This window comes from Lissotriton helveticus, chromosome 5_1, assembly GCF_964261635.1.
Source record: "Lissotriton helveticus chromosome 5_1, aLisHel1.1, whole genome shotgun sequence".
Lineage (NCBI taxonomy): Eukaryota > Metazoa > Chordata > Amphibia > Caudata > Salamandridae > Lissotriton > Lissotriton helveticus.
Window position 1 is genome coordinate 1,138,129,446 of NC_136065.1, and position 27,318 is coordinate 1,138,156,763.

The window sequence follows — 27,318 nt, forward strand, 5'->3', positions numbered from 1 at the left end:
TCAACAGCAGACACAAACTGATACATTTCAAGTTCTTGCGGCGGCTGTATTTCACACCAGCCTTGGCTCACAGGCTTGACCCATCGAGGCCACATTGCTGTCCCAAATGCAGGGCCCCACATGCTGACTTTGCACACCTTACCTGGACGTGTCCCAAACTACAGGACTACTGGCTGCAGGTGCACCGAGTGTTGGGTGACATTCTAGAATGTGTCCTACGTCCCATACCTGAGATTGCGCTGTTGGGATATGTTGTTGAGCTTCCCCGCACCACGCGGAAGCTTGCTGCCATTGGTTTTCTGCTCGCAAAGCGGGAAATTGCTATACTCTGGGGTTCCAGACGACTTCCCACCTCCAAAGCATGGCTCCGCAGCCTGACCCAGTGTAATATTAACAGCGTGGAGTACTCCGCACAGATCCCAACGGCCTCGCGCCCTGTCGATATCTGGGGCCCATACAAACAGTACATCAGCAAGTTAACACAAGCTGCGCAGTCTTCGGCTGCGAGCTCTATTGTTCCAGAGGGGGTGGGATAGATGCTCTTCGCCCGACATGGGTGCACTGTTTGCTGAGTCGGGCTGTTTTGCAGTATTGCTGCGCTGCGGCAGGAATGTAGAGGGGTGCTACACACACCGTTGCTGGGGATGCCTGGCGACGAGATGTGTGGTCCCCTGTCTTGTTGGTCACTGGTCCCAGAGTGCCCAGACTGTTCCGCTTGCACTCCCTCATATGTTACACCGGTGTCCTATGATCGCCTATGCAACCGCTATTGCCACCTTGTCATGATTGATGTGTTGCTCGTCGCTCTCTCTCTTTCGTTGGCATCTTTCTTTTTGATGTGTTTTGAATTATGTTTATCTCTTGGCATCATCCTCGCATGTGTGCGAATCACTGACAGAACTAGAAAACGGAAAATTGAGTTTCTAGAATGCGTAACACTGTTCGTCATATTATTGGTCATGCCTTGCAGATGTTTATTTTGTATGCTTGCTAATGAAGTTTCTGATGTTATTTTCATGCCATGTGCTTGTAAGCTTCTGTGGACCAATCTGATGCAAATAAAGAGATTTAAAAAAAAAAAACAATGGTTGGCTACATTATCAATCTAATTTCCTTCCTTCTCTTTAGTCCATGTGTGCTGGCTCCACTTCTTTGTGTGTTTGTCCCTCACCTGGAGCACGGCCTAAGTACTTATTCATTGCTTAGAGTCCTTCCACTGCTTACGGTTTTGGAACTACTTTTTTATCATAGTTGCAGCACTCCATAAGAGTGTTTTTTTCCAGACTGTCTCTCTCCCTGCCAAGCCCGCCATCCCGCTCCAGTGCCTGCCCCATCCCACTCCGCATTGTTTCTTGTCTGAGTTGTTGTTTTGCCTAGTCAACCTCCCAGTGTTGTTTTGATTTTCCCCACCCTCCCTGCCTGCTGTCTGTGTTGCTTTGCCATCATGTCCCATCCAGCTGTCTGTGTTGCTTTGCCCCTACTCGTTCGCATTGCAACTAGGACCGGCCCAAAAAACGCTATGGCGAGTACACTGCTGGCCGCATCATAACGCGTTTTCACCTCCCATTCGCCCTCTATCTTGACTTTCTCCCCGTCCTGCATCTTTCCTGCTGCTCTGTCCTTACACTACCAATAAAAAAGAAAAAGCATTGGCAAAGTCAGTGGGTCTCTCCTATGCAAGAATTATTGGCCTTGTTGAAACCTATAGTTTTTGTCTAAGGGTTTTTTTTTTAAAGCGTGTTAATAGTTCCACCAAAATGAATTCCTTTTTTACTTGCATTTTTCACTTTTTTTCATATAGAACCCGATAATCTGAGTGACTCGCTTTTTTCTGGGGACGAGGAACATGCTGGAGCAGAGGAAATAAAGAATGAAATCAATGGCAATTGGCCAGTATCTTCATTAACAGAAGCTCGACTTCATGCCAAAGCAAAAAGACGTTTAAGAAAGAATTCCTCCCGGGATTCTGGTAGAGGTGACTCAGTCAGTGACACTGGAGATGGCGTCCGACTTGGAGCAGGAACACCGACCAGTCCAAAGCAGAAGCTCTTAGATAGAAAGTCCCGCTCTGGAAAAGGACGAGGACTGCCAAAGAAAGGTAAGCTGCCTCATGTATCAGTCCTACATTTTATTTAAATGTTTATTAAAATAATGAAGCGTCTTCGCATAATTCATTTGTATCGCGCAGTCCATACCCTAGCATGATTGCTCATCACTACCCATAAAATAAATGATTGCGCCCTAAATTGGCACTATTAAAGTGCACTGTGCTATTGTGAGAATAATTCCATAGTTCATATGGAGCGTGGCTTTGTATGTTGTCATGCCCTGAATGGGAGTGAAGCATCTAAGCATAATGCTATACTATTGTTCAGTGCATCCACAAGCAAGATTGCTCGCCACTGCTGAATAAATAAATAAATGATTGGGCCCTGAATGGGCTATATACTGTGCACTGTGCTAATGTAAATAGGTTATGTGCATTGTAGCTTCATATAGGATCACACCCTCAATGGGCTATAGTTACCACAGGTTATGAATTCAATGGTAATAATCATACTTGAAACAAAAAAAATGTCCGTAAAAATGAATACAAATACAGGTTAAGGAGACCTAAAATAATGTCAAGTTCTGGCAAGAAAATACGTCGATCTATATTAATCCCCCATGTGAACCGATAGTTCCTCACTACTATTCACGCCTTGTGGGAATTTTGTTTGTAAGTCAATTAAATAACGGGATTTCAGCCTTCGCAATTTTAGAGTTCTGTCCCCACCTCTACAGTTATTGGGTACATCAGAAAAACCTTAATAGATCCCTATTTCTTTTATGGGTAGTGGTGAGCAATCATGCATGGGGATGGACTGCGCAATACAATGCGAAGACGCTTCAGTATCTATATTTCACAGACTCGTTCTAAATACATTTCCAAGAACTCACCTCTGCGAATGCCCTTCCTGGTTTTAAAGAGACGAGGTTATGGGGGGGGGGGGGGGGGGGTGCTATTTGAATTCTTAATGTCGATTTCTTTCTAATAATGGCATACTTAGTAGAAGATATTACTTAATTTAAAGTACACGTCTAGAAAATGACTACTAGCTAATGCATGGTTACTGTATGACATTTTAACCACATTTCGAAATGGTAATTTTCCATGCTAGTTAGATGAACTAGTGTCAACTGTTGCATTTGTAATCTATTATGCTTCATAAGGATACGTAGTTTCATAACTGCACAATCACAAGTGTTGCATGTATTTAAAGTGCATTGCAGTTTCTGTGTGCTTTTTCCTCTGCACATGTAGATTCAAAAATAGGCAAAGATGTGGACTTTGTCATAGAAGCATTCCCAAATTCTAGGAAAATATCTATACCAAGTTCCCTGTCTCCTCTCCTCCCCACCCCCACACACCCTCCTCGTCTCTTTCCTGGTGTTTTCTCTGTGGAGACTGGGCCTAATAGTTGTTTATATTGTTACTATACATTCATGAGCCCTGTCCTTCAACAATGTTTTTGAAAGACGTAAGTGGGTGGGCAGCTATATTTTTCATCGTTGGGTGGGGACTTCAGTGCTCTACCTACAATCATAAAAACTTCAAGTGATTTTATGTGGCTATTTTGAAACCAAGCTCACTATAACACAGCTTTTCTCCCTCCGAATTTAGGTAATTTTGCATCACCATATCTTAGGAGAAGTTGGTGTTAAAGAATATGGGAGTAAACTGAAATGTGTGGGATGTTAGGTTCAGGCTCTTGTGTAACTTGTTCAGGCTCTTGCGTAACGTGGCCCACACTGCCAACGTCACCCTGGAAAAATATAATCCCCAGCTACTTTAAGGAAGACTTAATTAAAACTCAACATGGGGACTGGCCACAGAAGAGTAGCTCCTCTAAAGAAATGTATGTAACAGTGCTCCTTGATCTTTCTCTAGTTTCTCCCATTCCACAAATATTGAAGATGAGTAGCTTGTTAATAACCCAGCATATCTGAAACTGTAAGCCCTTCCTATATTATCGGCTGGTATAAAATCATCTTTGCTGGCCTGAGTCTTCCCCTGCCATTTGAAATTGTATATTAAGTATTTAAGGATTTGCAGTAGTATTCCTGTAACAGCTAAGGATATAGTTTTAAATAAATATAAAATATTGGGTAAGATTGTAATTTTTTTATAGACACTTTGCCTATTAATGAAAAGTATTTCATCTGCCATTACCTTAAATCTTGTTTTATTTTATTCAGAATCCGAGTATAATTAAGTGTTAAGATCTGTAATATAGTGTGCTTAACTATATTCGATAGTTAATAGTTGCCTTCACGCCAAGTTAATCACCTTCTTTAGGAGGACAATTTTCTGATCAAGTGGATTAAGGAGAAGGGCCTCAGAGTTCGCAATATTAATCCTAAAGGCAGCAATAGCCCTGTACTTTTCTTGCTCTACAACAAGGATGGCAGAGATGCCAGTGGGTCCACCATAGAACCCATCATGCCTTCCACAAACTTTGTGAGTTTAACAGTTTCTTTGTGCTGAAGGAAGTGACCTGTTTAGGACCACCGGGTCACTAATGACCACCTCTGAACCTTTCATATCAAATGAAGAACCGTTGAATATAAACCAGTAACTGTTTATTCACATACACTGAGTCGAGACCCATCTGTACAGTCGCTAGGAGTGCTACAGAGGGAACTGAAATCAGCAAGCATAGAGATACATTATGTACATTTCATACCCATGCAAAAACACTCCCATAGTGGAATTTTCCAGACAGATGCAACTAAACACTGGAATACAAAAAAAGGTTTCAGCTCTCGTATTTTACACAAACTAGCACAGTCCAAGATTGTTTCACCCTGGGCCCGCCACCAGCCAAGTGTACTCATTACTGAAACAGAACCGAACATTTCAGAAATGAAAGTTAGAAGGGGGCATTTCTCAGAAATGGATGAGATCAGTTTCGAACAGCCTAAAATGGCGCCTAAAAAAAAAAGGTGCTGCGAATGCTATATATATATATATAGGGGGGGCACTGCATAAGCATAAACGGATCTATTCTAACAGACTCTCCTTTTGGCATGAGATGAAACATTTTCAACAATAGCAAAGAAAAATAACATTGCAAGAGATGATAAAATAGCACATTAGGGTAAAGTTATGAGCACTCCATATCATCAGCATCAGAAACTGAAACAACAAGGAGGAAGGAATTCTCAAAGATACCCTCATCAATATTTATTGGATCATGAACATCTTTCTGAAGCATTATAGCGGCATCATGAATTGATATCTTCTTTTTGGGTGTGAAAACAGTGATACAATAGGAACAGCAAAAGGGAAGACCCTGATCGAGAACACAGCATAGCATCAATACCACAATAAGATAAATCACTTTTTCAAGAACCCAGCCCCAACTGCCAAAAAGGGCCCAACTCCAATTCCCACTTTCCATTCCCTTTCAAGAATGGTTAAAATGTGTTTGGTAATATTCGTTTCCATATTCTTGATCCCGACCTCACACTGATCGCCAACTACTGCGCATACACCATCACTCTTAGCTAGAATAAACTCCACTGCATATCTAGTCTGTTCCGAATATATCCGCATACTCTCCACCTGAGTGATGATGTGGTGCAACGCTGCCACTGTAGCATTAGATAGAATTTGCAGCTTACATCCAAAGTATTCTCTAGCTTTCTAACCCCTTGTAATGGAAGTACCACCTAATGTGAAAATAGAATAAAGGATGTGTCCAGAGGTGATACCATTACTGTAATTTTTTACCTCTATGTCGGTACTTCCTCACTTTTAACCCGTCTTATTTGAGGCTTGCATTATTTACAGGGCACACCCAAGGGCTACATCGTCGGTACCATTTTAGACATTGGAAAAAGTCCCATTAGACAGGAATAAAAACACTGGGTGTGCATAAATCGGCCCCTCGTAATCCACTGCATCATACCTGGAGTTCATTCCAAAAGTACTTGGATCCTTTTTAGGTTTCGACTGGAGCACGGAGCTTTAGCTCCGCCTCCAGAGAAATCTGTAGTCTTCAGTAAGGGACACTTGAATCCGCCCTCTGTTCCATTGGCTAGCTCCATAAATGGAGGCTAGCCATTGGAACAGAGATCTGTCTTTCATTCACGGACCAGATTCGGGGGCGTTCCCGAGATTTTTTCCCTGGGCGTTCCCTCTGTGTAGTCATCGGGAGGTGGGCGGGGTTGGTTTTTTTTTTTTTTTGTCTCGGCATCCAGCTCATTCCGCGGCCGACCGCAGCCGCCGGAGGAAGTCCAGTTCCAGGTGAGTGCTTTTTATTCCGCCCCCCCCCCCCTCCCGCTGTCCGTGTGGCCCTTCCCGCCCCCCATTTGCCCGTTACCGCCCCTCCGTCCGTAAATGCTTGTTTTGCTGTTGGTGACAGCGTGCTGCTCTGCCCTTCAGATCCGAGCCCACACTCTGGTCTGGATCGTGTGCTGACGAGCCCAGGCTGGGCCTCTAAATGACCGAATAATGACAGCATGTCGCATGTCTAATAACTCGACCCGCGACTCTGCGCTGGGGCAGAGTGATTGCTTTTCCAGTCCCTGTCCTTCCCTTATTGCTCTCTCCCATTTCCCGAAGAAAGGGCTCGTCCTTTCGTATTAAGGCAGCCCTTGGACTGATGCGTGCGCTGTTTGCCTGGCACACTGTCGGCTAACGTGGCACGGCTCGTGTGCTCCCTGAATTCCTATCCCCCCCCCTCTCCAGGGCTGATGGATATCCTGTACCTGCTGGGCATACTGGTCTCGTGCGCGGTGGGCGGCACCCGGGTGCTGGCCGGGTACCCCATCTGGTGGTGAGTGGCCTCGCGCTGGGTCTTGGGTGCGGGTTTTTTTTGCTATGGGAGTAATGTTGATTTATACGGATTCACTGGATTGCAGAAGGATTGGTTGATCTTCGAATTCTGCCCACAGTTGTGTGCCATTCTTTGCAGAATAATTGCAGGTTGCAAACTTTCTATCAGTGAACATGGGCATACAGCAGTGATCATGTTGTCCTCTTATTGCTCACGATGTATATATGTATTTCATTTTGTACTTTCCATCTATGGCTGCCAGTGAAGTTTCCACTTTTAGTGTACTGTTAGTTGTTTTTCGAAAATAAGGGTTTTGTCTACAAAGTGCAGGTATCATCGTGTTTACTGCTTCGGAGACCTCATACCTATTCCCCGATTCATTTTGAACTTTGTCGTTTTCGGTATTAATGTCGTCTTCTAGTGCTTGCAGAAAATCTAGAGTACAAGATTCTAGAAGGTCCTCATCTGTTACCCGTTATGTACATGGAGTCAAAACTCTGGTTAGAAAGTTGAAGATGAGCATTTTCTTCGAGTCCCCTTGAACATACTCCATCATTATGATTTGCAGGTGGTGAAGATAAAATCTCGGGTAACTGGTGCTTGTAGTTTCATTTAAATTGGTTGTCAAATAACCTCGCATTTCTCGTTTGAAGACTAAGTGCATCAACACTTGGGCTCTTGTGAGACTGAGTATGTGGGGCCATGGCCTTGTACACTTTTTATAGCTTGAACAGGTTAAATAAGGAATGTACATGGTTTTTTGCACAGTGTCTCATTTGTGTTGCGTAGCTTGTCCTCTGCTTGTACGTTTCCCCTGCTCACTCTTTTTGGCATACCCTTTTATTATGCATGGGATATGCCCCATGACATATTGTCGGCCGTTTTGAGGCTTTCTACATTACTTTTATGGTGGCAGTTTACTGCATGCAAGCAACTTTATATTTACTTGAGGGTGTCCAATTCGATTATGAATGATCTGCCTGTACAAATGGTGGCAGGCAGTTGAATAATTGCATATATTATTTGTAGATTAGCATAGCTGGTGATTAATTCCCAGCAGCTTGAGTGGATGAATTACTCAAACGTTGTTCCCAGTCTCTTCCATTAGCTGGTTCGCTAGTTTGCTGGTTCACAAGGTTGTACGCTCTTGCAAGCACTTGTAGCGAATGACCCCCAGTTAGGTTCTCAATTGAGGTAGAAATAGTGAAATTTCAGAATCTGTTTCAAAAATCCATTTATTTACCCATTAAAGGGTTCCTGGGACTCTGCGGCTCTGCTCAACCCTCCCTGCCACACCTGATGTGCCACTGTCTCTCTGCCTCACGTCATTTGGAGTGTACTGGCGAGAAGCATGGACTGGGACACAGCTATCGTAAATAACTCGTGGATTGAATTCGGACGGTACTAAGTAATTGGCGATCGTGTTAACCCTCAAGCCACATTAAATTATTTGTGGTCTTGAGCAAATTGTAGGATATTTTGGAACAGAGCGATTTTGGAACAGAGCGTGCGCATGGCGTACGGCCATTGACGTTTAGGATGTTATTGTTTCTGCCCGAACCTTTGATGGTTGCTCTTTAATTGTCTTTGTCCTGATGATGACTTGTCAAATTAATAAAGTATAAATGTCGTTGACGCCTTCTTGGCAAAAAAATAAGAGGAAGCATTAAGTGTATTGTGTCTTTGTGATCCCACAAAACTTGTGTATAATTTTCCTTTTTTGCCATTTTTGTTTACACTATAGTTTGTCCCTTGTTAATGTCATGTGTTTGTGTAAGCCTGTGAGCACCGCGTGTAATTTTGTATATTTAAACTAAAGAAAAACTATATATTTGTTGACAATTGTTTGTGTTTTTTTTTGTTCTTTTGTCATGTGATTGTTCAAAATATTTCTCTTGAAGTCATAAATGTCTATTTTCTTAAAACTAGAAACCTGAACCATTGTAGCGTTTATACTGTTCATTAGCCCCAGGTTCGGGTTACAGGGCTGCCCCTGTTTGTTGCAATCATCAGAGCAATGTTACAACACAAAATCGCACAGCCCAGGTATGTTGTGGATTGGCTCCCTGGTGGGCAGGAGTTTGATTCAGCGCAAAATGGCGAGGAATATATCCTAGGACACACGCAGGGGGGAGGGCACAAGCGCAGCCAGCTGCGCATGATCAGTTGTCCACAGCCAACATTCCAACCAGCAGCCACACAGATTATGGATTTGTAGGCATGTCTCTCGCGCATACATGCAAGGCATACTAGTTACATGAGTAAAGATTCACCCCCACAATATGCATACATAATGATATAATTTGCTAATACATAGAACCATTAACCACTGATTGTTGAACTGAAAAAGTGCTATCAGTGATGTAGAAATGACTACAGTCTATCACATTTAAAATGTTTTCCTATCTCATTTATTTAGAATACTAAACACACGGACATAACCCTTGTAGAAATGATCATCTCTTTGCAGCATTACTTCTACCTGCTGTACTAACATAGCAGAAAAACATGTAGCCAGATAGTCCGCATATCTGTCAATTTAAGGAATTAGAATTAGAAGACTGCCCCTTTATAAATCCAACAGTCTACCCTATCCCATCATGCTTGGGACTGGCAATTTCTGAAGCCCAGTAGTTCTTTTTTCCAGCTTGTGCTGAGAGAATCTCCGAACATTTCAGGGGGTTTCTAAGCCCGGTTTTCCTTACCTCAGAAAATGTGTTATTTCTGCACTGGATGCTCTTGAAACTTTCTTGAGAAAAGAAATGCCTTTTGTCACAGGCCCAAATAAGCCTATTTAATCACACAGCACCTTTGTACATCCTCTGTTGGCTACCATTTTCAGTCAAAACCAGCTCAAATCGGGTTGAATCACCCTCAGATTCCTCTGCTAGCAGAAGAACCCTGCACCTTATGGAATCCATCATCTAGCTATCTTATAGAAGTGCAACCTCTTTGAAATAAAAAAACAAGCATTTACAATGCAACGGTTTCGCCTTTGGAAAATTTAGAGCTATTGGCAATGTAAATGACAATGCCATTTATTTATCTGTTTTCAAAACCAACACATAAATACAAATTTTGTCATTTACAATGCCAATAGCTCAAACTTTTCCAAAGGCGAAACCGTTGCGTTGTAAATGCTTGTTATTCACTAATGGGACCGTATGTTTGTACAACACTATTCCTGAGCAATTTATATACAATTAAGTATCCATACTGTTCACTATAGGGCAACAAGCAGAGTAATAACCAGCCTCTCGGGGGACTGTCAATTCCTTGTAATGCCAACCCACCAATGTGAAGTTCTGTTCTTCCATATAAAAATTATCACAATGTCTATTGTTATCACAATCTGGAAAACCCACTCCCAGTGGCTTTCTATGTTATAGACATGGCCCCGGATAACCAAAACCAAATACTCCTTTCACTTCTGTAAACTGAGGTGGCCGAGTATATGTATAAATTACGAGTGACAATGGATATGCAGTCCATAGACTGGTGACAAATTGGGTGGGGTAACATGCAGTCCCCTCAACGTAGAACCTCTTATGCGTTTCCAAGAATACATTACTCGGGCAGTTCTTTTATTTTGTCTCTGGGATATGGCCTGACCCTGACTACGTAAAGACATGCTTTGGGCGTCTTCCACAACCCATACAATATTATTATCATCAGAATCAAAGGAACAACACATTTTATTTTACTTTTCCTTGACCACATCACGTTACGTTGTACAGTAACCATTGACTGCTCCTCCTCAGCAACCTATCTACAAAAGAGATGTATAGTGAATTCAAAAGAAGGAAAATGCAAGAAAATATAAAAGTTCCCCAGTGTCCGTTAGAGCCTCACTGGCACAGGCTCCTATTGTCTATCAATAAGTTGGCACTCTTGAGCACCAGCGGTGGCGCTCGCTCTGTCCTAAGCTCTTTTCCTAATCTATCCCACATCGATAGAAGTGGTATACTTTGACAATATACCTTTTCCCTAACTAATGTTCAAAGAACAAAGGCAAAGTAAATACAGAATTTTTCATTTATTTTATTTATTCTTTGGTACGGTCATTCAGTACTACCTATCTTACCCAGGGAGTTCCAAATCTTTTTTCTCCTTCGATTCAGTAGCCCTCAGCCGAGGACGCAAATTGTACCTGGCAGCCCCCGGCACTGTGTGATCAATTAACAAAGGCTCCTGATTAGCTCGTATTCTGGTGGGACAGCCTCGTTCAAAACACCGCCATTCTCCTTGCCTGTTTGTGTCCAGGTCAGTTGAGCATCACTAAAGGGGACAAACCTGGGCACTTGCTCACATTCAGTGCCCATACCCTCCTCGACCCACTGGTCATATGGCAATGGCAAAGGAATCCTCTGGCAATGGGTGGCATGCACCCAGTTTTCCTGACCAGCAACCTTTTCAGCCGCCCGTGTCACCAACAGAACCTACTCTGGACCCTTCCAGTGGGGCTCCAGACTTTTCTTCCTCTGGAAGTTATGCACCCACACAAAATCATCAGGGTGAATGTCATGGCCGGGCCCCTCACGTATAGGAGGTCTGGATTCCTGTACCTGTTGGTGAATAGAACGTAAACTTTCTGTTAACTGGCCAGGATAATCAAGCAACACAGTATATTCAATATCGGAATATTTACATGGACAGTGGACACCCCATACATTTGCCGGGCGTCCAAACACGACCATATAAGGTGACAATACAGTTCTAGAATGAGCTGTAGTTCTTGTTGACTGAAGAGCTAATGGTAGAGCATCTGGCCATTTCAACCCCGTCGTCTCTTGGATTCTTGCCAATTTCAGTTTGAGAGTACCCTTGTACTTCTCAACCAAGCCCGCTGACTGCGGATGATTGGCAGCATGAAATTTCTGTTCAATATGTAAACCTTCACAAATGAATGTAATCACTTTCCCATTAAAATGAGAGCCGTTGTCACTTCAGATAATTTGGGACAAGCCGAATCGAAGAAAGTACTCTTTAAGGAGTACCCTTCGCATGCTTGTAATGGCCGTATTATCTTTAATGGGGTAAGCCTCAACCCATTGGCTGAACGCACATATGACCACTAAAACATACTTAAGATTATTGCATCGTTCTAACTCCATATAATCCATTTGGATGACTTCAAATGGAAAAGTAGGAGGTGCAAAATCACCAGGTGGTGTAGGGGTACCTTTCCCTGGATTATGATTCATACACTGTTTCACCAAATGTGCAGCTGTCTTAGAGATGTTATTGTTATGCCATACAGGGGCTAACAATTTACAAATGCCTTTCGCACTGATATATGAAGGACCATGGGCCATAGTAACCACAGGAGGTATATATGTATCGGGCAACATCCATTTATTTCGTCCAGATTTATCAATCCAACATCATTCCTCATTTAACTGTGTTGTACTTTCCTGCCAATTCGCTAATTCCTCTATTGTGGCTTCGCTTTGTATCTCCTTTACACTCTCAACTGTATTTTCAAACATAGCAACCTCAGGAATCCACCTAGCTGGACCTGCATCAAACCTTTTCATTTGGATGCGCAGCGACAATATAGGGATTAGGCAACGGGTGAAGCAAAAATGCATGCGCTTGCAACTTTACATAGGCTGTACGACGTAGGGGATAAGTCAGGGAGACTCTTGGCGTGGTTGAGTAGGAAAGAGAGAGACGCTCGGTGGGTGGAGCAGGTGAGGGACGAGCAGGGGCAATTGTGGTGGACGGACGCGCAGATAGCTCAAACTTTTGCCGCCTATGACGGGGCCTTTTATGCGGCTAGGAACCTGGGTACACTAGATGACGCGCTGGGATACGTGGCCCAAATTGACATCCCAGTTCTTTCTGAGGATGATCAACGGGACTTAGAGGGGGATAGGGATAGAACTATAGATGAGATTAAGGAGGCCTTGACCAAACTCCGTCCGGAGAAGTCCCCAGGCCCCAACGGGTTTCCCGCTGAATTCTTTAAAAAAAGCGGATCTCCTTGCTCGCCACCTCTTGGCACTGTTTGAGGGAGCGACACAGGAGGGTATGCTGCCGCCCGACTTTTACGCATGGCCACAATTGTCCCGATATATAAGGCGGATAAACCTCCAGAGGACTGTGCGCCGTACCGCCCCATATCGCTTCTGAACGTGGCGGTTAAACTCCTGGCAACAATCTTAGCTCTTCGATTACTGCGGGTGATCCCTGACCTGGTCCATTTGGACCAGACTGGTTTTCTGCCGGATAGGACAACCAGACTGAATCTCAGAAGAACCCATAACTGGTTGATGGAGGTACATTTGTTTTTATCCTTGGACGCCGAAAAGGCGTTTGACGCTGTACATTGGCCCTTCCTCGAAGGAGTGCTGTCCAGGTTCGGCTTCGGACCTAAGTTCAGGTAGTGGGTGCAGTTATTATATACGGATCCAAGAGCCAGATTTAAAGTCAACGGGGTGTTATCGAAGGATTTCCCCATAAGACGGGGGACCCGACAGGGGTGTCCCTTGTCCCCGTTGCTCTTTGCCCTAACCATAGAAGTAGCGGCATGCAAAATCAGACAGAACGAGGATATTAGGGGCTTTAGAATAGACCGGTGTGACCCGCACGAAGAAAAAATATCGTTATATGCGGATGACGTCCTCTTGTACATCACTCAACCTGTCACCACAATTTCGGCGTTGTTCACTGCACTGGGTCAGTATGGCTCCCACTGGGGCTATCGGATAAATTGGCATACGTCAGTTCTATACGACCCCCGGGGGGGAGAGGACTGGTCCGATTTGCCTGGGGTGCTGGGAACTACGGATGAGGGATTTTTGTATCTGGGGTGTATATGACATTGGATAGAAGTCTCTCATACCAGAGGAATGTCATGCGGGTGTTGGATAATTTCGCCGAGGATGTTGCTAGGTGGAAGGCGCTCCCCCTCACGATTTTGTGCCGCGCTGCCATGTTTAAAATGATTACGTGACCGAGGTTTTTGTATGCCCTAAAAAATGAATACTTCCCGCTTCCTCGTCAGGTTTTCAATGATATAAATGCAGAGTTGCGATCCCTGTTGTGGCTGGGGAACCAGTCCAGGGTAGCACTGGGAACTCTGCAACGGAACCAGTATAATGGTGGAATTTCCCTGCCGAACATCGAAGCCTGTTACTGGGCGGAACACCTCCCCCCCATCAATGAATGATTGCATGCCCCGGCAATGCATCCCACGTACTGCCTAGAGAGGAGAACTATGGCGCGGCTCACCTGCCTACACTATATTTATGGAGGCTTGGGGAAGGAACACCTGCATTCAGCTACCAGGGTTACGCTGGGGATATGGGAGAGGGCGACTAGGGCAATAGGCTGGACGCACGCACTGACGAAACAGACCCCAATATGGCCCTGTACTTGGTTGAAGGAGCTGCACAAGCTGCGTGGGTTCAAGAGATGGGACGACATTGGTATCTCCGTACTGGGGGATCTGATGAAGACAGGGGAGCTAAAGTCCTTCCAAGTTTTGAGGGCGGAATTTGGGCTGCACCACACACAGTATTTTAGATATGCGCAGCTGCGACATGCGTGGCGGGCGGAGGAGGCTCTGGGGGGGGCCCTTACCAGAATATGCACCACTGGAGGGGCGACTGTTGCCGGAACATATCCCGTGCAAGGCAGTCTCCTTGACATATAAAACATTGATCAATAATACACCGGATGGGCTCGTAAAACTCAGAGAATCATGGGAGCAAGATGTGGGGAGATGGATACGGTGGATTGGGACACAACCCTGATGCACCCGAGGGAAGTTGCCATCAAGTCCCGCCTACGGCTTATCCAGTATAAAACTTTGCACAGGGTCTATTACGACAGGGTACGCCAACACCGCATGGGGAGGGCTAGCGACACGCAGTGCCTCAGGTGTGGTCAGGAGAGAGAGGACTTTTACCACATGATTTGATTGTGCCCTGTCATACTGGGCGGAGGTCTTGAGGGAATCGGGGGAGGTTTTAGAAATCACCTTACCGCTAGATACCAAATTGGTGCTGTTAGGCATAACGAACGATATTGACCTGAGCCGCCCACTCCTGATCTTCACAGTTTTGGCTATGGTGGTGGCTAAGAGGGATGTGGCGAAGGCGTGGGGGGCCTCTACCCCGCCAAGGCTGGATGTGTGGAGGAGGGGCATGGACCTATACATGGCTGCAAAGAGGGTCACGTACAAGGCAAGGGCAAGGGGGTGCCCTAACAAGTTCAATAGAGTATGGGGGAAATGGCGCTGCTACCATGGCTTGGATGGAGGATTGTGAACCGGGGAGGGAGGGGTGCTTGGCTGCTTTGGTTGGGAGGTGGGTTTAACTGGGACTGTGTTTTAATATTCTGGGGCCCTTGGAGAAGCGATGTAAAGTCCGACAGGGAGGAAGATGGGAGTTAAATTTGGCGGGAGGGGGGAGGAGGGCGGGGGGATGAAGGGTGGTGGCTGACGGTCTTTTGTGACATGCCTGTTGTGTTTATGCACTGTAAAAAGCAAATAAAAATATTCCCCAAAAAAACCTTCTTTTCATTTTACTTCGGGCCGTTTGCTTGGCTACCTGATCCGCAAATGCATTTCCTCTACCCACGTCATCCGTAACCTTCCTATGGGTGCTGCATTTTAATATTGCCAATTTCTTGGGGAGTGTTAAAGCAGACAAAAGCCGCAATATAAGGTGCCCATGTTGGATTTTAGTACCATGATCAGTAAGAAACCTATGTGTGACCCCGAATGCGTACTGGCTGTCTGTATAGACATTGAAAGCCAGGTCATCACTCAATTCACAACCTCGAATAAGAATAGCAAGCTCAGCAGCTTGAGCAGACTGATTAGGGACTCGTGATGTTTCCACCACTGTGCGCAAAGTAGTAATAGCGTAGACTGCAGTAGTTGTGCCGTCTGGTAATTTAAAACAGGAGCCATCGACATATAGTTCTCCTTGAGGGTCAGATAGGAGAACATCAGTCAGGTCTTCCCGTCCTTTCGTTTCTCCTTCTGTCTGGAAAATACAGTCCTGTTTGTGAACTGCATCTTTCTCAGAAGGGAGGAGTAGTAACGTGGCTGGATTCAGAGTGGCACATCTTTTGATTGTAATATGTTTAGCAAACAATGTGAATTCATAGCCAGTAAGACGTGCACTGTTAAGGTGCTGTGTCTTTGTCGTATTCAAAAGCGTATCCACAGCATGGAGTACCATAACTGTGGGGTCTATATCAAGTACGAGTTCAGCCGATTGTCTAATTAAAGTGGCCACTGCCGTGACCGCTCTCAGACAGCTCAGGAGGGCTCTTGCGACGGGGTCAATCACAGCAGAAAAATAAGCACAAGGCTTCGGTTTATCCCCCAATTTCTGTGTTAAGACAGAAAGTGCGCCACCAGCCATCTCATGAACGTAAAGCACAAACTGTTTCCTTTAGGGTGGTGTGCCAAGCACTGGAGCCGAGCAATGCGCAGTTTTTATTTGCTCAAAAGATTGTTGACATTCCGGCGTCCAAGGCAAAGGCTCATGCACTGCTTTAGTTGTTAATGCAAGCAAAGGTTTGATTTAATAAAGAATAATTAGGGATCCTCTGGCGACAGTAGGAAGTTATGACTATAAAAGCACGTACATCTTTCTGAGTCTATGGAATGGGCTTTTTGCCAATAATACTGATGTGCTCATGGGTCATCCTCCTACCCTCCGACAGCAGGCCTAAGTAGGTAACCTCCTGTCGACAATACTGAAATTTCAAAAGAGAAACCTTATGTCCATGATGTACCAAATGCAAGAACAATTTCACTGTACTGTCTTTGCAACCTTGTTCCGTGTTTGAGGCAATCAACAGATCATCCGCATACTGCACCAATACATTACCTGGGGAAAGCAATAGTGAATCCAACTGACTCTTTAACATCTGACTATAGATACTAGAACTCGCTATATAGCCTTGAAGAGCGCGACAGAACCGAAAGCTTCTACCGGCCAGTGTGAATCCAAACAAATATCTGCTATTTGGGTGTATGGGAATACTAAAAAACGCATTTTTCAAATCAGTAACAGAAAAGAAAGAAGCAGTAGATGGAACCATTGTTAAGTGTTGTAATATCATGAACCACCGGAAATTGCGTGACTACTATCTTATTAACCTCAGCAAATCCAACCCAAAGCGATAAACCTCTTCAATAACATCAGAGGAACCCGAGGATGTCCTCTTAAAGACCGGAAGAATGGGACTATTACAAATGTTGGCAGACGTTTCTTCAACCACTCCCTTTCGTATCAAATCCTGAATAATCTGGAGAAGAGTCCGTTATCCTGCTTGCGGTATTTTATACTGAGGAATGCGGGGCAAAATAGCATTATCTTTAACTTGTATAGAAACTGGTGGTATATGCAACAGACCCACATCTGTATCACCTGTGACCCATAATGTGGGTGGTACTTGAGCAAATTCAGTTGGAAGGGGTGCACCCTGAGACAAACACTGTCTATTACTCTCATCTGGACCCATGGTAATATAAACACCAGCAAGAGAGCAGTATAAATTCGTCAACAAGTCCAAACACATCAAAGTTTCACCACAATTAGATGTTAACAGAAATGGAGATTCCACAGTGAAAGAATCAACAGTAAGTGCAAGGAGTCGTGAAATGGGGCTGACAACCGGTTCACCTGAAAAACCTACTGAAGCATTATTTATGCCAGACGGGGCTGGCCCAGGGACCGTATGTCGAGAAACAGAACTCTGTGGCACCTGTGTCCACCAAAAATTCCTTGGTCGAGGCTTGCAAATCCACTGTGAAATAAGGACCACTCTGATTTACAGGTATCTGAACTGGTCCCTCAACCTGTCCCTAGCTGTCACATCATCAATATCAGTCATCATGATAATACTGCCCATCTCTGGGGTCATCAAAATAATTGTCAGAGCGTCCCACAGGAGCTGCAGCATTCTGATTTCTGTTTTTCCCATTGCCTCTACCACTAGAACCCCGTCCTCTCGGGGACACAACCTTCTGTAAAAGCACTGGCTACGCCAATGTCCTTCCTCCTTACAATATGCACACTGATTCTGTCCTAAAGGTGTCATTGAAGGCTGCCTAGTACGTGGGAGTTGTCGAAGATGACCTCCCCGTCCTCTGGTGGTAGCCCAAAATGCCTGCTGCAACAACACCTTCGTCTTTAAATCCTTATGCTTTTTTCAGTTTTATCTTTTTCCTCCTGGTCCCGATGCTCATAATATTGCACTATATTAAAAATAACAGAGGGATTAGAGGTAGACCAAGTACTTTCAGATGAGCCATTATTTAAGGAAGAAGATTAGAAACAAACCTGTCAACAAACAAACTAACTCCTCTCTTCGTGGCTCCGTGGACATATGGTGCCCAATATAATCCAAAAACGTATCTTCAAACCTAGTGAAGACATCAGACACACTGTCATCCTTCTATTATCGAAAGGCTGTCAATGTGTCTCAACTTACTTTCTTAGGTGGAATAAGTGTGTGCATATATGTAATAATACGTCAAGGCAAAGCAAGTATCTCAGCACAGGGTTTATCTCCTGGCTTCCTTTCCTGATCCCATCCCTTAATCACATCCCATGTACCACCCAACATGATCATGAGTGTGCACCTGCCGCCAATATATCGACCTGAACAAGAAGACCAAAAAATATTTCAATATCAGTGTTGGACCCGGTCCTTTGGGCAGGTTTACCCCGTGACTTTTTGCTTTTTCCTAGCCTGTTTTTGGAACCTGGATTGGTGATTGTAGGCCTCTGCGCACTTTTTCACTGTGGTACAGTATAAAGTGCGTGTGCTTTCTGTGTATGGATGGTGAGTGACCTGCCCTCCCATAGGAATGACTGGGAAATATGTATGCCCATGGTAGATTCCTGATGCGTGGGGAGTGCAGGGGCGAGTTTGATATGTATGAACTCGTGAGAATGAATGCTGCAGAATGGTATATGCGGCATGGCTGTGTGTAGTCTAGAAGCGCCACTTTTAGAAGTTGGCATAATTGTGTAGTGAGTCTGCTAGCACGTGATTGGCTGATGGGCCTGGCCCAGGCATGCCTGGGCCTGTTGGTAGATGGACTGTCTGGTTTGAGTAGAACAGGGTCTGCAGGGTCTGCAAGGCCCCGGAGGGGGGGGGTAGATGAAAGGCCCCTCTGCTGTCAGGGATGGGAGGAAAGAGCGTCTGGTGGTGCCGGGCTGTGCCTGTCGCCCACCCTGCTGGCTCTCCATCCTGGCGGCCCCCTGTCACCTCTGGCCCTGAAGCTGTCAGGGAGACGTAAACCAGAAACATTCCAGTACTCAGGGCCCCTTGCACGAAAGCTTCAAAGTACTTCAAAGGCATTTCTGTGTATAAGAAGGGACGGTGTCTCCTTCCAAAATGTTCTTGTTCTAGCTCTTGTGGCTGACTTGGATCTACGAGGGGTGGGCGCTGCCCAGCCCCTGGACACCTGAATTCCTGGACTCCTGGGGGACCCTTCTGCCTGCCTGGGCTGAAGGGGGGACTTGGCTTTGCCCCTGGGGAAGTTCTGGGACCCTGGCAGCATGGAGAAGCTGCCTTTTCCTGGGGAGAGCGCTGGAGTTGATTTCTAGCGCCTGGAGGCGCTGGGCTTCCCCCTGAGCGCCTGGGAGCGCTCTGCCTGCTGTCTAGAGCTCTGGGGGCGCTTAATTTCCCCCACGCGCTTGAGAGCGCCTTTTCTGGACTTTCTAGCGCTTAGGAGCGCTTTTCCTGCTTGTTTATAGCGCTGGATGCGCTGAGGATTCCTGCCTGCATGGATATAATTATCTACGAGTGCCCACCTCGATCTGTCGCGGAGGAAAACAAACCGCGAAGGGGCCGCGACCGGATTGGCCGAGACCCGAGGAGAGCCGTGCTCTGATTGGCCCGTGGATCGGCGAGGCCGCGCTGCCATTGGTTGGCGGCCTCGCGTCATGAGGGGCTCGGCGCAGGAGCCGCGACGTGATTGGCTGGGCCGGGCCGAGGAAGAAGGAAGATGGCGCTGCCTGCTGGCGGGTCGGCCGGGCTCCCGTGAGCTAAGGGAGCCCGGCGGCATCTGAGGGGACGCATGGCGGCCGGTTAACAGGGCTCCCGTGTGCCGAGGAAGCCCTGCAACGGGAGAAGAGACTGCCCGGGAGCCTGGCTGGCTCCACTCTGCGTCCCGGTCCCGAGACGGGGGACCGTGCCAAGAGAGGAGAGTCTGCGAGGAGCAGGAGCTCCTCCGTTGCCGCCGAGCCCTGCCCCCGCCGCGCAGGAGACCCGGTGAGTCTGGGCGGAGGGCTGGGCAGAGTAAGGAAGCTGAGCGGCGCGATGATGGAGCCTCCCCGCAGCAGAGCCGGTGAGTGAAGGGCTGCGGGGGGGAAAGCTCCGTGCGGTGCCGGTCAAGGCGCCGAGTAAGGGCGGCCCCGTTGGCAGTGGGTCGCCCCAACGCATTGCAAAGCCTTCAAGGGCGGCCCCAGTTGGCAGTGGGTCGCCCCAACGCGCCTGAGCCTAGAGAGGCTCAGAGGGGCCGCATTATGTTTACGAGCCCGTTTGGCTCCCGAGAGGGCCATATTCGAGAGGGGGGCTTCGGGGCATATTTTCGGTGCTCGTCCCCTCCTGCCCCTGAGTGTTAGGGCTAGAGTCCGGTGAGGCTCATGGGGGCATCTGTGTTTTAAGAGCCTGTGTGGCTCCAACGGTTGGCATCATTGCTTTAGAGCCTTTGAGAATCCAACGTCTGGGGCAGGTGTGTTATGCCCAGAGCCTGTGTGGCTCCAGCAGTGGCGCAGTTGGGGCCGAAGGGCCAGTGAGGGCCCTGGCTCAGTTCTGTTGTTCTCCAGGTGCCCAGCACTTAGTGGGCACCTGCTACGTTTAGGCTTTTTGGTACTTTGAGACTGGCGCTGCATGGCAGCGCACCCTGACACTGAGACTCAGGGCGTCTGAGCCCCAACAAGGCCAGTTGGCCTAGGGACTGCCACAGGTAGTGGCTCATGTGATAGTATTTGCCTAATGTGAGTTTTGCGCATTGTGATGTGGTGCTAGGAAATGTAATGCATTTAGTATGATTACGCACCTTGATCTTACACCTCTGAATGTTTTTAGACATCATGTGATTCTTGCGCTATTGCTCTACTTTTGACACCCCTGAATGTTTCATGCATTATGTGTCTTTCTCTTCTTGCGCTACACCTCTGAATGTTTAGTCATCATGTGTCTTCTTGCGCTGCACCCCTGACTGTATTTTAATTGCATCATGTGCTCTGTCCTGAACACCGCTAAATGTGTAGGTCTATACATCATGTGTTTTCTTTCTTTACTACTCCTCTGAATGTATATTCATGCATCATGGGTAGTGTGTTTTGAGCTATACCCCTAAGTGGATTTCATCCTTAGGTGGTTGTTCTTTCTAGTACAGGTGGTCCTAGTGAGGTCCTGGGTACCTGCGTGACATGCTCCTAAGGTGTTTAGGGTTGCGTAGTATGTACTTACCTGTTCCCAGTAGTTACTGGGTGTGATCTATAACTGTTACTTTGTGTTACAGTGAAGTTTATATACTTTTATTCTAATTTCTGACAAGTATTTCTATATCTGCAAAGTGTTGATTCCGACAGTGGCCCATGGGGCCCTGTCTTGTAAATAATCCCTTGTGAATATTGCCGTGCCAGTTGGCACAATGTACATGTGTGATTTCTATCTGATATGTTTTGACAATACAAAAGTTATTTTAATATAACCTTGTGTGGAGTCTCTTTTGTGGTGTGCCTCGTATGTTGTTGCTGTCGTGCGCTGACGCAAATGCTTTACACATCGCCTCCGAGTTTAGCCTAGACTGCTCGCGCCATGCTACCTAGAGGGTGAGCAGGGGTTATCTTGGCGTGTGACTTCCTTGCCCTGACTGGAATGGTGGTTTCTGCCTGGCTTTGGCATAAGCCTTAGCCTACCAGAAATAGCCGGTTTCCTACATTGGTGTTTCAGCGGTGCGGATTTGGACGTGCGTTTGCCCAGCGCCATAGCGACAACTGGCTACATTACAAAAACTCTGCGTTTTTCAGATAGTCACATATTTGGGATTATTTTTTTTTTTTGGTTTTGTTTTTCCTCAAAAGTGTCATTTTCAGATGGTGTTCCTGCGCTTTATGTTAAGTGGCAGATGAGAGAAAATGACAGGGCGGGACGCCAGTAGATAGGGGAGGTTCCCATAGGTTAGGAATCCCTTGCTGGGTCCAGTGTCCAATCCCTATTCCTGTCCCTGTGTGGGTAGATGGAAGAGAGGGAGGGTGGAGGAGAAATTGCTTGCTCAGGAGGGTGGTTATTCCCTGAGTGTAGTGTGTGTGTCTGGATTCCCCAGTGTGGTAGGATCCAGTGGTGGCAGCTTGAATGTGTCCAGTGCGCGAATTCCCATTCCCATTTCCCAGAGTATGGTGCCTGGTGCGCTCAGTAAGAGGGTGACAGGTTGAGAGTCAGAGGCAGTGAGGAACTGTCTCACCAGTCTGGAGGGGGAGTGTGTGGATGAGTGCTGTGTTGAACTGGAGGAGTTGGTGTGAGTTTTCTTTTTTTTTAAAGGAGCTCGCACGTGAGGTGGATGTCTGGCGGTGTGCTGGATGTCGTGCAGAGACATTAGAAAGTGATTCTAAAAGTAGTGGCTTGTGTATCTGATGATCTTGTGTAGGTGAAGAGGTTCATGTGTAGCCCAGCTATGTCCCATTAGGATGATAGGGGTGTAGGGGCTCACGTCCTGTCTCAGTGGAGGCGGAGTGAGTGTGGGACGGTGTGTCCCACGTTAGCCCGAAACCTTGTCTCAGGGCCTGGGGGGTTCCCTAAGGGAGCGCCAGGTCAGGGGCCTAGGCTGTACTTATAAGTCATTTGAGGAGGATCTTCCTGTGTCAAGAGGACGGGGAGTTTCTGTAACCAGAACTCCGGCGGTCCTAGTGTTGGGCTGTACCGCTCCTAAGTGGAGGGTGCAGAAGTCCTGGTTCGCTGGGCATTTGACCGCCTAGAGTGCTTGACCATTTGTGGGGCCTCTGGAGGTCATTCCCCAAGGAGGGGGGAGGCCAGGTTCAGGTTCAGCCTGACCTGGAGGAAAGGGCATCTGTAATCCGTGCCCTGACCGGTTGTTGGCTTCCAGGGGTACCGCTCCCAGGTGGGAGGGTGCAGAACTCTGGAGGGGGGTGCAGAGGGACGGTGTCCTTACTTCTGACCCCGGTGGGAGGAAAGTGTGTTGCTGATACGCCGCTGGCGTGTGCTCTGTCTAGCCTGGAACATACTGAGAATCACTCTGTGATAGGGAGTACTGGAGGAAAGTGTGTTGCTGATACGCCGCTGGCGTGTGCTCTGTCTAGCCTGGAACATACTGAGAATCACTCTGTGATAGGGAGTACTGGAGGAAAGTGTGTTGCTGATACGCCGCTGGCGTGTGCTCTGTCTAGCCTGGAACATACTGAGAATCACTCTGTGATAGGGAGTACTGGAGGAAAGTGTGTTGCTGATATGCTGCTGGCGTGTGCTCTGTCTAGCCTGGAACATACTGAGAATCACCCTGTGATAGGGAGTACTGGAGGATAGTGTGTCGCTGCTACGCCGCTGGCGTGTGCTCTGTCTAGCCTGAGACATACTGTGCCTGTGATAGTGGAACTGGAAGGAGGTGCAGAAGGACGGTGTACTTCTGACCCCGGTGCAACTTAAGGGTGTAAATCCTAGGTTGGGAGATTAGGAAACTTCTGGGTCAAGAGGAGTCTCTACTAAGGTGGATCAGCTGAAGAGACTGAGGAGGGGGCTGCCCTTGCTGTGTGTTCTGGGGCCCGCCTGCAGTTTGTTGTTTCCACTAAGGTAGAGGAAAGGGGGCTTTGCTGTGTGCTGTGTCCCCCCACCTGCTTGAAGAGGGACTGGTGCTGTGTGCTTTGTACCTCAGAAGTGGAATCGTTTCCAGGTGATAGACCAGTGACGGAGTGAGGTCCTGATCTGGTAGGAGAGTTGTGTTCTGGTGAGTGCTTCGCTGTGAGGGTTATTCCTTCACCATGACTGGAAGCCAGGGTCCCTACTTGGTCTAAGGTACTTACCTCTGCCAACTGGAGACCCCCAGTTCTAACATTGGTGGAGTAGAGGTAGGATCGGGCATTCTTGCTGTGACCTCTAGTCAGCCTGAGGGTGTGGTCCCTAGGTTGTAGGATCAGTGGTAGTGTAGCTACCCTGAGAGAGAGAGTGGAGATTGGCTATTGTGTGCCAGGGGCTTCTGCCCCCACTCTGTGGAGTGGTTAGGACCTGTGATCTTTGGATGGCCTAGGGCCTGGTCCTGGCTGTGGATGACTAGTGTGTACCAGTGGGGTATCCTAGTTGTGTCAGAGAGCTTTGGTTGAGGGAAATCCCTGTGGGTTCCGAGTGGCGAAAAACTGTAAGGTGGCCCTGCCCTGCAGGCCCGTCTCCGTGGTTTTGTCGCCCAAAGCATTGAAGACCATCAGTGTATTGATTGGTCTACCCTGCGTTTTGGCTGGAAGGGGGATGTGTTGGACCCGGTCCTTTGGGCAGGTTTACCCCGTGACTTTTTGCTTTTTCCTAGCCTGTTTTTGGAACCTGGATTGGTGATTGTAGGCCTCTGCGCACTTTTTCACTGTGGTACAGTATAAAGTGCGTGTGCTTTCTGTGTATGGATGGTGAGTGACCTGCCCTCCCATAGGAATGACTGGGAAATATGTATGCCCATGGTAGATTCCTGATGCGTGGGGAGTGCAGGGGCGAGTTTGATATGTATGAACTCGTGAGAATGAATGCTGCAGAATGGTATATGCGGCATGGCTGTGTGTAGTCTAGAAGCGCCACTTTTAGAAGTTGGCATAATTGTGTAGTGAGTCTGCTAGCACGTGATTGGCTGATGGGCCTGGCCCAGGCATGCCTGGGCCTGTTGGTAGATGGACTGTCTGGTTTGAGTAGAACAGGGTCTGCAGGGTCTGCAAGGCCCCGGAGGGGGGGGTAGATGAAAGGCCCCTCTGCTGTCAGGGATGGGAGGAAAGAGCGTCTGGTGGTGCCGGGCTGTGCCTGTCGCCCACCCTGCTGGCTCTCCATCCTGGCGGCCCCCTGTCACCTCTGGCCCTGAAGCTGTCAGGGAGACGTAAACCAGAAACATTCCAGTACTCAGGGCCCCTTGCACGAAAGCTTCAAAGTACTTCAAAGGCATTTCTGTGTATAAGAAGGGACGGTGTCTCCTTCCAAAATGTTCTTGTTCTAGCTCTTGTGGCTGACTTGGATCTACGAGGGGTGGGCGCTGCCCAGCCCCTGGACACCTGAATTCCTGGACTCCTGGGGGACCCTTCTGCCTGCCTGGGCTGAAGGGGGGACTTGGCTTTGCCCCTGGGGAAGTTCTGGGACCCTGGCAGCATGGAGAAGCTGCCTTTTCCTGCGGAGAGCGCTGGAGTTGATTTCTAGCGCCTGGAGGCGCTGGGCTTCCCCCTGAGCGCCTGGGAGCGCTCTGCCTGCTGTCTAGAGCTCTGGGGGCGCTTAATTTCCCCCACGCGCTTGAGAGCGCCTTTTCTGGACTTTCTAGCGCTTAGGAGCGCTTTTCCTGCTTGTTTATAGCGCTGGATGCGCTGAGGATTCCTGCCTGCATGGATATAATTATCTACGAGTGCCCACCTCGATCTGTCGCGGAGGAAAACAAACCGCGAAGGGGCCGCGACCGGATTGGCCGAGACCCGAGGAGAGCCGTGCTCTGATTGGCCCGTGGATCGGCGAGGCCGCGCTGCCATTGGTTGGCGGCCTCGCGTCATGAGGGGCTCGGCGCAGGAGCCGCGACGTGATTGGCTGGGCCGGGCCGAGGAAGAAGGAAGATGGCGCTGCCTGCTGGCGGGTCGGCCGGGCTCCCGTGAGCTAAGGGAGCCCGGCGGCATCTGAGGGGACGCATGGCGGCCGGTTAACAGGGCTCCCGTGTGCCGAGGGAGCCCTGCAACGGGAGAAGAGACTGCCCGGCAGCCTGGCTGGCTCCACTCTGCGTCCCGGTCCCGAGACGGGGGACCGTGCCAAGAGAGGAGAGTCTGCGAGGAGCAGGAGCTCCTCCGTTGCCGCCGAGCCCTGCCCCCGCCGCGCAGGAGACCCGGTGAGTCTGGGCGGAGGGCTGGGCAGAGTAAGGAAGCTGAGCGGCGCGATGATGGAGCCTCCCCGCAGCAGAGCCGGTGAGTGAAGGGCTGCGGGGGGGAAAGCTCCGTGCGGTGCCGGTCAAGGCGCCGAGTAAGGGCGGCCCCGTTGGCAGTGGGTCGCCCCAACGCATTGCAAAGCCTTCAAGGGCGGCCCCAGTTGGCAGTGGGTCGCCCCAACGCGCCTGAGCCTAGAGGGGCCGCATTATGTTTACGAGCCCGTTTGGCTCCCGAGAGGGCCATATTCGAGAGGGGGGCTTCGGGGCATATTTTCGGTGCTCGTCCCCTCCTGCCCCTGAGTGTTAGGGCTAGAGTCCGGTGAGGCTCATGGGGGCATCTGTGTTTTAAGAGCCTGTGTGGCTCCAACGGTTGGCATCATTGCTTTAGAGCCTTTGAGAATCCAACGTCTGGGGCAGGTGTGTTATGCCCAGAGCCTGTGTGGCTCCAGCAGTGGCGCAGTTGGCGCCGAAGGGCCAGTGAGGGCCCTGGCTCAGTTCTGTTGTTCTCCAGGTGCCCAGCACTTAGTGGGCACCTGCTACGTTTAGGCTTTTTGGTACTTTGAGACTGGCGCTGCATGGCAGCGCACCCTGACACTGAGACTCAGGGCGTCTGAGCCCCAACAAGGCCAGTTGGCCTAGGGACTGCCACAGGTAGTGGCTCATGTGATAGTATTTGCCTAATGTGAGTTTTGCGCATTGTGATGTGGTGCTAGGAAATGTAATGCATTTAGTATGATTACGCACCTTGATCTTACACCTCTGAATGTTTTTAGACATCATGTGATTCTTGCGCTATTGCTCTACTTTTGACACCCCTGAATGTTTCATGCATTATGTGTCTTTCTCTTCTTGCGCTACACCTCTGAATGTTTAGTCATCATGTGTCTTCTTGCGCTGCACCCCTGACTGTATTTTAATTGCATCATGTGCTCTGTCCTGAACACCGCTGAATGTGTAGGTCTATACATCATGTGTTTTCTTTCTTTACTACTCCTCTGAATGTATATTCATGCATCATGGGTAGTGTGTTTTGAGCTATACCCCTAAGTGGATTTCATCCTTAGGTGGTTGTTCTTTCTAGTACAGGTGGTCCTAGTGAGGTCCTGGGTACCTGCGTGACATGCTCCTAAGGTGTTTAGGGTTGCGTAGTATGTACTTACCTGTTCCCAGTAGTTACTGGGTGTGATCTATAACTGTTACTTTGTGTTACAGTGAAGTTTATATACTTTTATTCTAATTTCTGACAAGTATTTCTATATCTGCAAAGTGTTGATTCCGACAGTGGCCCATGGGGCCCTGTCTTGTAAATAATCCCTTGTGAATATTGCCGTGCCAGTTGGCACAATGTACATGTGTGATTTCTATCTGATATGTTTTGACAATACAAAAGTTATTTTAATATAA

At 47.8% G+C, this 27,318-nt stretch overlaps 1 protein-coding gene across 3 annotated transcripts in view; it reads left to right on the forward strand.

The window, feature by feature from the left end:
- PDCD4 (programmed cell death 4) overlaps window positions 1-27,318 on the forward strand; it is a 575,316-nt gene that overhangs the window by 216,317 nt on the left and 331,681 nt on the right. For all 3 annotated transcript variants that reach the window (XM_078643769.1, XM_078643768.1, XM_078643767.1), the window contains exon 3: window positions 1,802-2,098. In XM_078643769.1, the coding sequence (XP_078499895.1) occupies window positions 1,802-2,098 (297 nt within the window). The remainder of the gene's footprint in view (window positions 1-1,801; window positions 2,099-27,318) is intronic.